General features: G+C 42.9%; 1 protein-coding gene across 1 annotated transcript; it reads left to right on the top strand.

Annotated features, from left to right (window-relative positions):
* Positions 1-3,400: 3,400 nt before the first annotated feature.
* On the top strand, positions 3,401-12,748 carry LOC124240803 (translation initiation factor IF-2-like). Its single transcript, XM_046663901.1, has 4 exons — positions 3,401-3,413; positions 7,202-7,320; positions 7,382-7,724; positions 12,446-12,748. The coding sequence occupies exons 1-4, from the start codon at positions 3,401-3,403 to the stop codon at positions 12,598-12,600; spliced, it is 630 nt and encodes a 209-aa protein (XP_046519857.1). The 3' UTR covers positions 12,601-12,748.
* The last annotated feature ends 778 nt before the right edge of the window (positions 12,749-13,526 follow it).

Raw genomic sequence — 13,526 nt, 5'->3', positions numbered from 1 at the left:
GGGGAAAATGAGGGTGCTGCTGGCCTGGCTGAGCTGGGTGTTTCTGAACCTTGGACCCGAGGTTCTCTGATGACATTCTTTCCAAGCATGGCCATTAAATAGGGAACACAATAATTTTCGTCTTCTAAACATTTCTCTCCAGTTTTACTTCCTTTTTTCTTTTCATTTATGTATTCTCTATATGGTCTAAGAAGACGTCATCAATCCAAACTATTAGTTTTGCAATAGAAGTTTAATGTTCCCAGTAAACTTCAGATGTGCCAATCTGAATGGATACTCATCAATCAAATGAGAAAGGTCTTTGTCCTAAAGTCAGAAGTGATGTGAGTATGTAAATACTCCACACACACACTCTTTTTTCAAATATTGTTCTTCTCTGTCTAGGGCACATTTTTAGCCTTGATGTTAGGCTCCATTTTGTCCTCCTCACTTTACATAGGAGGGCAGGCTCCCTCAGCCCTAAGGGTCTCTGTATTAGTTAAGGGATTTACCAGACCACTGTTGGCAATTAAGTTCCTTAGAACCAAGCACTGGGTTTCATTTAATGTTTGATTCACAGCAGAGGCCGATGATTATGAGTGAATGAGCTTCTCTGATTTTTCTCTTCCTTCTAGAACTCATTCATGCAGGTCCATGTGGTTATGTTTCATTGGGCCCACAAGGTTATGACTAGCAGAGACATTCTCCTTTCTTTCTACCATTTTATTCCTGGAGGCCTATAGTGCCCCTCAGGCTGTGCCAACACCCCCAGTAGGAATCCTGGTTCTTTTCAGGAACAGATGGGTATGGAGATTCAAATCCAAGATAATTTATTTTCCCAGCACCACCTCACTCACAAGGTACATATCACGTCTAGTACACATCACAGCTCCTCCACAGTGACAGAGGCCTCATCCTGAACTCTCCTGGACTCAAGAACTGAGGGCAGGCTCACCACAGCCTGAGGACTTCAATCCTGAGGATTTATTTTCTGTGGAGGGGCTTATTTCCGTGTTGGCAAAATAATTTATCCTTCAGGACCGTCACCCTTGCTCCTAGAGTGTTTGCGTGAAGGACCTCAGTCCTCAGTGGTGACCTCCTGCTCTCCTGACTCAGTCCCCAGGTATCAAAAATGTCAACAGCCCTCAGGTGCTGAGAGCAAACATTTCTTTCGTCTAAGGAGGTGGAGGAATTACCCAACGGCAATCATTTCACCTTCAGTAAGCACATAATTTTTATGTTGCCAAGAACAGATTTTACTATTCAACTCTTTTACTTAAACTATTGAACACTTGTTGTGCTTGAGGTTTCTGAGCTGGGCACAGGGGATTCAGTGATGATGATGTGTCTCATTAGAAGCTTATGTTACAGAAACTAATGACCTTTGGTTGTTTATCAGTGAGTGGATTCCATTGGGCTTCTTCATTCCTCTGTCTCTGTCTCCATCTCCCTCTGAGAATGCAGGGCAGTGAGGGCAGGCTGCTATGTCAGAGAGAAATAGTCTCTTGCTTTACTTATTCATGATTTTTCATTTAAAAATTTTGTAATTTCTTTTCCTTTAGTGGCTCAGTGGGCAAGATCTGTCATGCTGCTCCTGCATTACATTCTAATTCATGATGAGGTGAGAACAATAAAGGAAGTAAAAGAAAGGCAAAGAGGCTGCAATGTGTATCATTTTCAGGACTTCAGACTTTTTGTTCCTCATTTCGACTTTCCTAGAAAGTAAAATTTGACAGTTGTTTTGAGGGCAAAATAAAACAAACATAACTCTGAATGTGGTGAAAGTGAAAAAAGGGAAGTGATTTTCTGCTGACAAAATGACATATTCTAAGTTAACAAAATTCAGTGTAACCAAATTGGGGACCAGAGTGTGGCAGAGGGGAAGAATGAAGGCCAATGATGAATAACACAAACCAGGACAATGGCTGCTTCTGCCAGAAGCTCAGACCAACTCCTGGGTCAATGGCCTGCCTTCAGCTTTGCAAGACCAGCCATCTGATGTTTCTTTCATTTAATCCACATGTGATCAGCTCTGAGGAGAGAAGGGAGGAGTCACACCAACCAGCTCACAGATACTGGCAACCAGGCTCCGAGTAGCTAGGACACTGCCCTCTCTGGCAGAATAGTGGGTACAAGCCCTTGCCTGAGCTCTCTACCTAGTTAACAAATTCTCTCAGGCAATGAAAAGATTGCCTCGAGAAATCTTGAATTGAAATAAATAGATGATTTCAAAAGATTCTGATCTTAATCTGGATAATAGTAATCATGATATTAAAAAATCCTAACTGAATTTTATTGCATCCTTATTATGGGCTAGCCACTCTTCTTAGTTCTTTAAAACATTAACTAACTCCTCGCAGTAACCCTATTTGGATTCCACTCACTTATACAACTGGAGAGAAATACAACTCTGGAGGGATGAACTCTTCCAAACGTACCAAAGATCCAAGGGCAAACCTTAGGGAGAGTTGATATAATGGCTTGTCCAGAAGAGCCATGAAAGGAAGTGAAGGATAGAAACGTTGACAGGATTTATGAATCAATGAGAGATCACGGCATGAAATCATAGAGCGAGGAGAGCGAGATGACAAAGGATCCTGAGTTCCACTTCAGATGCCAAAGGGTTGTTTATTGTTTTGTACAGCAAGACAGAGTGTGGTATGAGTCCACTGAACTGACTTTAAGTTCTAAGGAAAAATAGACAAAATCCCTATTAAATAGAAGGGAGTAGATTTTTCTTCCAGTTGGAAAAAAAGTCTAAGATTTTATGAGTGACTTCTTCAATGAAATATAGTAAAATAACTTTATTAACCCATTAACCATAGCCTCCTGGAAGACTATTTCTTTTTAACTCTTGAGTTTTCTTGTGAGTTTAAGAATAAACAAAAAAACCCCTGACAGTTTCCAGCCATATGGGCTCTGACTTTCCTTCTTCAGCACCTCACTGATTCCATGGGAGACCTCTTCAGGCCAGCCTGCTCTTCTCATTGCCAAGGACAACTCTGTTTCTCACCTCCAGCCCAGACTGCACTTCCTGTTGTCTACTGGGAAAGCTCAGTGAAGAATCTCTTCTCCTCTCTGTCTTTGCAACCAATGGTTGCAATGTGAGTGTTGAGGAGGTTTATGTGTGACCAAGATGGAGGAATACAATGCCTTCCCAGACAGAAGCAGTGAATGCTTTTAAGGGGCTACTTAGCAAGGAGCGTCTTTCTTGAGCTCCAGACTCAGCCACACTGCTTAGTATAGGTGTGTTTATTTTTCTAGCCTCATCCTATTTAAAAAATCATAAAATAAAACTTCAGGCTGAAATAAACATACCATTAAAATCACCATTTATTGATGAAATAATGAAAGTATTGTTTGTATTGGAAATAAAGGTTGGTTAAATAACTTTAGGTCTACAAAATTCAATCAGTCAGCGATGAGGTCCCCAAGTAAGGTCCCTGCAAATAGGAGAGGGCCAGATGGGAATCATGGAATTTAAAAGACCAAGGAAAGATTCATCAAGAAAAAACAGACTAGAAATTCTACTTTAATGCAAATAACACCTCTGATATATTCAAAAAGCAACAACACATGCAACATAATGGAGTGTGAGGAAAGGGCAATGGACTTTGTAAAGGACAGCATTTCTTAAACTTTTTGGTTCGGGACCTCTTTACACTCTGAACAATTGTTGAGAACCTGACAAGTTTTTGTAAGGTGAATAATATCTATCACTATTTCTCATATAATAAATGTAAACTGAGAAACTTTTAATACATGAGATTATATAGGCACACATTCTATGAACTCTTAGACGAAATCATCATACATCACTTGACAGCTGGAGAAGTTCACCAGACACATGAGAGATTGAGAGGGAAAAAGACAAATAACATCTTAGTACTTTAATAAATATAAATAAAAACAGTTTGACCTTGTGGACTCACAGAAAGTGTCCCAGGAGTCCCCAGACAACACTTTGAGAAACACATCTATTGGAAAATGAAAATAATTTTTACATTTAATTAAGTGCTGAACTTCTCTATGTAAATTACGACAGTATACCTATTATTGATTCTAAAAGAGTTAAAAGCTGGTAAAGGGTAGTGGTTTTTAAAAGAAACTAAAAACATTAACATTGATTTTCTCCCTAGCCCTGACCTGATTAATTTTTGTGCATAATAAAGAGCCATGGATGAGTTGTTTTACTACTATTAAATAATACATTAAAATAGATGATTTTCCCACGTTTCCCTCTGTGTCATTTATTTTTCTTAGGGGTAAGCTTTAGCAAGATGTCATTTTGTTTTTGCAAACATTTACCGAAGTCTAAGATAAAAACTCTGAGCTCAGGGAGGGCCTATATCTCCACACGCCCAACGTGTATGACCCATGCAAACAGAAACACGTGGAGCTTTTTCCTTCTGGTCCCAGACTCCACACTCACAGTATGAGTGTGGCTAGGGCTCTCGTGCAAGGGCTGTTGCCTCACTGTCCAAGGACCTGGATGGTTGTCTAGAACTGATGCCCTTGCGCAGTATAAGGTTAGCTTACTTCCCGTGGAATCCACAGAAAGCCAAGCGCTTGATGACCATCTCAACGTACTTCACGGAGTTTCCTTTTATGCGACAAGAAATTAGATATTTTTTGTTGTTTGTCTATTTCCCTGTTTGGTTTTTACAGACTGTAGCATCCACCAGCTTCATGAGTAATTGTCCCAGGCTGCAGTATAATAGCCTTTTAGGTGTTCACGTTAATGGTTAATGGTTCTAATTTATTTATATACGTTTCATGTTCTTTGCTTTTTGAACCCTAATCCTCAGGAAGGGTTCCAAGCTCTAACTTTAAATGTACTTACTCTGTGCAGTATGCACCATCTGCAAAGAAAATGAGAAATAATTCATCAACGTCCTCTTTTCAATTAGTTAAATAAATGAATTTCCACAAAGGTCTTTGCTGCCATGAGAAATTTTGGTCTTTCAATATTCACATTAATAACTGTTCTGCTATGGAGGCTCTGCCCTAGTTGCTGCTGAATATCCTCAAATCCCTGCCTGTGACCCTTTCGTTCAAATATTGTTTGGTTTTAAAGAAGGCTGCCTCCTGACCTGAATTTAAGAGATTTCTTTAATTGCACTGGCCCCAGGAGTAATTTTCCCTCCGCTGTGATGACCTGCTGGGTTCTAGGGAGGGAACAGAAGTCTGCAGCTGGCAGTGGAGTAACCCTTGTCCCTTCCAATACTCTGCAGGCTGCTGTGCTATCAGTGTCATCCATGCTGGGGACACGGCTATTGGCCACGTCTCTGTGGGAGAACTCTGTGCTCTAAGCAACCACTTCAATCTTCTCATCTTCTGATGAGAAAGATCTGAAGAAACTTTTGACTCAGTGCTACCCATTGTATTGTTCCACCTCCTGAGAACTTACCTCTTTTCCAGTTGACGCTTTACACATCTCTGTTCTCCTTCCAAGTTCTCAAGCTACTGCTGACTTTTCAGATCCATGTGCACTGTGGTTTTTTGAGCAAATGAGAGTCCTGTGCCTGGTGGAGTCAGAACGTGGAACCGCCTAAACAGAGGCATAGATGAGCTTCTGGATTCTTTGGGTGTAGGCAAATGTGGGCAGGCTCCCTGTATTTACTGTGTTTCTGTGCTGGTCTGCACTTCACGGGGCCTTGACCACTTGAGAGCGGGAATCAGCTGACAGGGAGGCTGGAGGCGTGGCCACGTTCACACTGTTGCTCTCGACGCTGGAAACCCTTAGTTGCTTTCACCTGGTGCTGCATGGTGACTCCCACTACATCAGGTCCACTCTTTGTGCCATCTAATGTGCTCTCTCTACAGACATAGCATGGTTATATTCTCGCTGCTAGCAGCCATCGAAACCCTAGAAGATATGTCCCATTTTCTCTTTAGAATAGCTCCCCAGGAGTCTGTAAGATACCTGTGGGGCAAGAAAATACCTTATCAAACCATGATCCCTTGGCATCTAGCCCATCGGCTACCATTGGAGGAGCTCCAGCAATATTCATGAAGAGAATAATGAAAGGAATAAGAAAAATATAAAGAATAATACCAACACAGTATATGTAGTTGATTCAAGAGAATAATATAAACTGGATCAAAAGACATAATGTAAATAGTTTATTATTCAAGGGAAGTTATAAAAGAAGATTTTTTAAAAAATTTTATTGAGGTCATAAAGGCTTATAACATTGTGAAATTTCAGTTGTACATTATTATTTGTTAGTCACCATATAAATGTGCTCCTTTACCCCTTACGCCCACCCTCCAAAACTCTTCCCCTCTGGTAAGCACTAATCGGTTCTCTTTGCCCATTTGTTAGTTTATCTTCCACATATGAGTGAAATCATACGGTGTTTGTCTTTCTCTGTCTGGCTTATTTCGCTTAACATAATACCCTCCAGGTCCATCCATTTTGTTGCGAATGGGACAATTTTGTCTTTTTTATGGTTGAGTAGTATTCCATTGTATATGTATACCACATTTTCTTTATCCAATCATCAATCGATGGGCACTTGGGTTGCTTCCACTTTAAAAGAAGATTTTTGAGGAGTTTTTTTTTTAATTGATTACAAGAATATTTTCTTCAAGTTTGTATTTGCAAGATGTAAAATATCAGAATGAGAAATAAGTTCCTGGTTATTACTGGAATACACTCTCTCCACTCTTCTTTTTGCCTTTTTGGTAAGTACCTGGAAAGAACTGTTGATTGCTTTTTTTTTTCAGCTTGGCAAAAATAATATAAGTGATTAGAGAGAGTTGAACATAACATTCATCTTTATTTCCTGATCTTTTTCCTATGGGTATTACTAAATAAAGGAAGAGTGCACTTCAGTTTTCTTCCTGACAGCTTCCTTCAGATAGGGAATGATACCCTGGAAGAATCTTTGAACAGCAATACCCAAATATGACAAGCCTGAAGGATTTCTGCTTTCGTCTTTTGTTCCAGCTGTTCCTGATTTTACGGTCAAGCCTAGAGCGTAATTTATCCAGAAGAATCTTCCTCTAAGCAGCGCTGTAATCTTCTATGCTGGACACACTGAAGATTTGCTGGAGATTCTGATGGCAAAAACAGGGAGCTTACCTCTTCTGGGCTTTGATGATCTCTCTACTTTTCTCAAGAAACTTGAAGTGGATTCTGGCATTCTAGCGTAACTGAGAGGCGTTCCTTTTTAGAGGCATGCCTTACAAACATGAAAAGTTCCTTATTTTTCAGGCTGTGGCTCCAAGGCCTATGCCAACCGACAGAACAGGCACAGCTACAGCAGAGCATCACCACTGCCATCAGCAGAGAAACCAGGGAGTCCAGAATCTCAGCGCTTCACCTGGACTACAGTGAAACTAAGCGCGTGGCCACCGCTCAACAGCGCGCGCAAACCCCCGTCGCTGCCCCCAGCGGCCGGCAGGGGGCGCCCGACTCGCCGTGACCGACCCTCCGGCGCCGCCCGCCCAGCGGGACCCGCCTGGGGCTCCGGCCGCGGACACGGGGACAGCCGGCGCGTCGCCGTCCGCGGGAGCCCGGCCCGGGCGAGGCGCCGCGGGGCTCAGGGACCGCGCGGGGCGGGACAACGCGGAGCAAACGCTTCCTTTCGGCCCGACGCCGCGGGGAGCTCCGCCGGGGCCCCGCCAGAGCCTTCCGCTGCCTGCGCCTGCCCGCGTCCATCCTTCCCTTTCTCCTGGAAGGTCGGGGCCACACCGTTTCCAAGAGCGCGCGCTCATTCGGGGACCGGCGGCTCGAGGTCAGAGCGTGCTGTGGGCTGTTTCCAGGCTCAGGAGGCTTTCTGGGGAGAAAGACACGAATTCGGGGAAACGGAGACGCAGCTACAATCTGGACACGAATCTATATATAAGATTTTATTAAGTTTTAATGGTTAATTTATCGTACAAAGTTAAAGTCGTTGAAAACTATTAAAGAGTAGGTGTACTAAAACACAGATTAAAGATTTGTTTATACCAAACCCAGTTATAATTTCCTGGGCCTTATTGAAAGCAAATTCGGCAATAATATTGTCAGGATTACTTCTTTACTTACCTTATTTTCAATTGAGAGAATTGCCATCTTTAATTTTAGCTTGCTGAAACAGTTTTGGAGAAACACCATATAAGTTTATGATTTACGTTAATTCCTTCTCCATCTCGTCCCTAATGTATGTCCAAATTACAGGAGATATTCTTCCTGTCCCACGGTTTGACAATAGGATTTTATGGCAGGCCAATATTTTGATATCTTTTCTTTGGCTGACAACAATAATAATCATTTTGTTGGCACATTTTTAGGGAGTTGTCTCTATTTTGACAAAATCAAAATTTCCAGCAAGTACTTCTGTGTATAGGGTGACTGAAGAATGACCAAAAGTTTTCATTATGAAAGCTTTAATATACAGGTAAGCAAATCATATTTTTTAGCAGCGTTGTGTGAAAAGGGTCCAAGATATTTAGCAAGTAAGTATATTTCAGTTTCTTTGGTGAGAAATTTATAGACAGAATGGAATTTGTCAACATTTAACTTTGCATTTCACACCCCCCCCCCCACACACACACATTTGTAAATCTCTCAGGCTTTTGTAATTGCAGGGCCAGATCTTATCTTTATTTAAAATTTTGATATTTTGTTCACCAAGAATTTTTTTATCATTAGTTTTGATTTTTGAAAATATTACATTAATATATCACTTTGCCTCATTACGAAATCATTTGGCACCCTGTTTCAATTTGTATCTGAGGCAAGTTCCAAATTCACCTAAACCTAATCCCACACTGGAATAGCCTTTGTTATGAAGAGTTGTGATTTTCCTTGGCTGAAAATTATGTCTGAAAATCATAGAACATCCCCTTTCCTATCCCTCACTGAATTTTTTTTACAAGTTATCTTTGTCTTTATGACATTGTTTTACCTTAAACATTATTACTAGAGGTGATCTGAAACTAAGTGAAGATGAGGGAAGAGGTTATCTATATCATTTATTTATACGTTTCACAGAGTAGTTATGATCTCCCAAACAATTTGCTAAGATGCAGGTTCTCCAGAAAGAGCTTCAAGTCTGCGTGCGATTTCTCTTCTGTGCTAGGCACAGCCTTAACAATGTAGGCTGGGCTTTGCTCCTTCATGTCCTGCAGACTGCCCCCTGGCCTAGAGTTCCCATTTGGGAGGTGCTAACTTCCCTGACCCTTAAGCTTAAAAAACAACCAAGAAATTGTCAAATCATCAGGTAAACTATGTCACACCCAAATCACAAAATTAGGTCAACATTCGTGAACTGCCATGGAAAGATTTCCAGGATATATATTATGTAGAAATATCAAATGGTATCAAAGAAATATCAAACGTTGATGCCTTTGGTATAATTATATAAAAGCATATCCAAAAAATGCACTGGTCCAATAGAGAGAGTTTGAGATGCTGACCCCTCAACTTTCGTGGATGGGACTACCTTGAGGTCTCACTGTCTCTGACCAGTCTTGATATTTCTAGGGCGCTGAGACTCTTGGGGGCTTTGGACAGTGTTACTTGTCAAGTCCATGTGACAACTTTAGCAAAGTTGGGCCTTAAATTTGTCTAAAGTGCTTACCTGTGCATTCTGTTCTTCACGATCATGTTAACAGTATATTTGAATGTTCCCCAGTTAGTAGATGAGAGTTGGGTGGGCCCTCCTTCCCTCTCATTTCTCATTCCTTTCCCAAAATGGTGCTTGAGTACTGACTAAATGCTAACCACCTAAGCTGGTGATAGAGCAGTGCGTCCCTGTTCTGGAAGAAGATGGATAATTAAGCCAAAAGTCACAACATAGATGAGACAGTAAGCCTGGGGAAGTAAAGTCACCTTCCCTAGCTGGCAAGGTCAAAGGACTCACCCTGAGAAACCCTTCTCACTATGACAGGAAGGAAGGAGGAGAGGAGGGGTGGGATACAAATGTTTTTGAGTTTGGTGAAGAAAAGTTCTCTCCTGATGGCTTCTGTTTCCTCTGTGAAGTGGCAGCTAGCACATCTGCTGAGGTTGGGGGGACAGAAGTCTGTCTGTCAAAATGGGGAATGTGTGAAATAGATTAGTTAAGGATAAGAAAGTTGGCCATGGAACAGTGATATGAGCTCTAAGAAGCAGGGAGCTTTGTGAGTTTTGTTCATTTATGTGTCCTAAGTGCACATAAGAGGAACTGACCAAATATACGGCATGAAGGAAAGTATGACTTCCATGCAGTAGTCGAGAGGCCCCTTAGCTGCAGACCACAGAGCTGTGGTGGCCCAATATACGCAAGTGTGCAATTTTATCTAGTAGGCCTCAGCCACTTACTGGAGGTCAGGTGTGGAAGAGGCAGAGGGTTTGCAATTTTGCCAGATAAGAATGAGGAAACAAGAATGAGGTGAGGGTGTTTAGAATGTTTTTTATGCAGCGGACCATGAATGGCTACTCTGTTAGTCTGCTCAGGCTGCCATAACAAAATAACACAGACTGGCTGGCTTAAACAACAGAAATTTATTTTCTCACAGTTCTGGAGGCTAAAAGTTCAAGATCAAGATGTCAGCAGATTTGCTTTTTTCTGAGGCCTCTCTCTTTGGCTTGCAGATGGCCGCCTTATTGCTGTGTCCTCACATGGCCTCTTCTTGGGGCTGGCCCAATGGTGTAGCGGTTAAGTTCACATACTCCACTTCGGGAGCCCAGGTTTCACAGGTTTGGATCCTGGGTCTGGACCTATCACCACCTGTCAAGCCACGCTGTGGTGACAACCCACATAAAATAGAGAACGATTGGCACAGATGTTAGCTCAGTGACAATCTTCCTCAAGCAAAAAAATAAAAATAAAAAAGAGGAAAATTGGCAACAGCTGTTAGCTCAGGGTCAATCTTCCTCACAAAAGCAAAAACCAAACAAATAAAAATGGCCTCTTCTCTCTGTGCACCCATCGCTGGTGTCTCTTCCTCGTCTTATAAGGACACCAGTCATATTGGATTAGGACCCCACCCTAAAGGCCTCATTTTAACTTAATCACCTGTTTAAAGACCTTATGTCCAAAGACAGTTGCCTTCTGAGGTACTGGGGGGTTGGAACTTCAATATGTGAATTTGGAGGGGGGACACAATTCAGCCCATTACGTTACCATAGAGAGAGAACAAAGACCAGAGGTTGTTGATGGACAAGGAGAGACTGCAAGAACCAGTAGATTGTTGGTCCTTACTAACCGGCATATAAGGGCAATTTGGAAAAGCTGAAGGTGGAGGCCAGAGGGTGGGATGCTCGGCTGTGTTACTGCATTACTTCAGAATGCAGAGCAGCACCTAAAAGCAAAGATCTGTGAGTTTGGTGTAACTTGTCATGTGATCCAGGGCCAGTCACTCAGCACTTTAAGCCACACCTCTCCTTGGATGAGTGGTCTTTGGTCATGGCAGCATAAGGAAGGTCACTGTCCTGAGGGTCACCTCCTCGGAGTTCTCTAGCCCTGGATTTTCTACCTATGTGGATACTCATCCTGTTGAACTTCAAGTTAGGAGATCAAATTTTAAAAGTGAATGTGCAGCATGGTTAATTATGTAATGAAAGGCAGACATCACTCTTCCCAGGCATTACTTGCTCTGTAAGTGTGAACCTCTCTGCAGGACATAAAGCTTGCTTCTCTAGGCCTGGATATGGGAGCCAAGGCAGGTGAAGAAACTAAAGTGGAGCCAGGATGAGCTACACTGAGCCTCACCTTCTCTCACCTGGGCACAAGAGATGGCTCCAGTGGTTCTTTTCTCTATTTCATGGGGACTCCTCCTTTTTGGTGACTCTCTTTCTTTCTGGCTCTTCTTTTTCAGCAGCTACTCCATCTGGCCTTTTAATGACATTGACCCAGACTCCATGGATGTAGGAAAATACAGAGAATCCTTTAAACATTTGGCCATGTTGGCTTCAGTGGGCTGAACAGTGGTCCACGTTGACCCAGAAAAACTGTACCCCTGTCATAAATTGCAGAACCCACCTGTGGTGCGTGGGCTATGTGTGTCCTGAAGAAGATATCCCACGACTTTACCAAGGACATACTGATCACAGAGGACACCTCAGCCCTGATAGGTCAACTGTTTGCATTGAGTACAAGATCCTGCACAATGTTAGAAAAAAATGGCTGTAAAGAAAGCACTTACCCAAAAAAGGAGTTTGGCAGGCCTGAGAACATCCCTGCAGGCATTGTCTTTGTGCTCAAAGACAACCTCTCCCTCTACCTCCCCTGCCTGCAACACACACATACACACACTCTTGCCAAGATGGCACCAGGTCCATCTCAGCTTATCAGTGTTCCAGTCAGTCCCCAGAGCCTGAGTCAGGTCGTGGGGGAGAGGGTTGAGGAGTGGGAGTGGCCTGATTAGTGATGATGGAGACACTCCATTCCTTCCCACCCACTGGGTCCTTCTTTCCCCTCTTCTTTTGTTTCCCTCCTTTCTACTTCCACAACTCTGACCTTTTCCTTACTCTCTCCTCATTTTCCTGCAGGCGCTGTGTGGCTGCATGTGAACATCCCTATCACTGATGACTGTGTGACCCACTTCCCCTGCATTGATGTCATCGAGCCAGGCAACAGTGTAGTCTCAGTGAGGAGCTGCTTCCTTGCCCACGGTGACCAGCTGGCAGGAAGAATTCATTTTTGAGTTCCAAGTTTATTTCAAAACAGCTGACTATCACAGATACAGCCAATCTTTAAGTAGTACCTACCAGAGCCTTGGGCCTCAGCACATCCGTCTCAGTACCAGCACAGCAACACCCCCAACTTCAACTCGGTTCTCACCTAGGTCTTGGTCCACTGTACAGTGGCTACTTTTCTAATATCTATAAAAGCGACTTTTTAAAGGAAAATTATCCTGTCTCTGGACCCCTTTGGAGCTGGGCTGCCTGGTGGGCAGGACATGGGGTGACCCAGGTCATGGGTCAGTTTTCATCTCCCTAGCTTTGAATCCAGTTCCCTTCCAGTGGCTGGAGAGTGATGTGTTACTTGAAGGTATGTGGAGATTTCTCCCCAAGCCTGTAAGCAGTATATTCTCCTCCCCATCCCAGCTTTGCTGAGCCCTTTCATCACTCTGCCTTCCCTTTGGCCACCTGGAGGAGAAAGAGCAGGAACTTATCTACTTTACCAACCCCACCACACCCTGGGTCCACAGTTCCCAACAAAGAGCTAAGGTCGCTAAACACTTTTATGCGCTTGTACCAGTGAAGGGAGGTAACCTGTAAACCCTTTTCACATGGAGCAGAGAGGTGAACGACACCCAGAGCAGCCTTGCTGATAGCTCCAGTCCCTGCCTCCACCACCACCACCACTTCCCAAACACAAAGCCAGGAGCTCTGTGTCTCCTACTGACCTGGAGCATGTCACATCGGGAGAGTAGCACTCTTCCCGTTGGTGTAATCTAAGATCCTTGTCTTTTCATTGGCCAGCATGGCAGCTCACTGGACTAGTCTTTCTATGATGAACTAGTATTAAAATTTTATGGCGATTTTCCTCATTTCTTTGGATTGTGTACTTGAAACATTCCAGGCTGGTAGAAGACAGCCAGAATGGAGAAAGTGTATTTTGGGTTAA

This window comes from Equus quagga, chromosome 6 (genome assembly GCF_021613505.1).
Source record: "Equus quagga isolate Etosha38 chromosome 6, UCLA_HA_Equagga_1.0, whole genome shotgun sequence".
Lineage (NCBI taxonomy): Eukaryota > Metazoa > Chordata > Mammalia > Perissodactyla > Equidae > Equus > Equus quagga.
The sequence above is the reverse complement of the archived record's forward strand: the minus strand, read 5'-3'. Positions and strand labels throughout refer to the sequence as shown.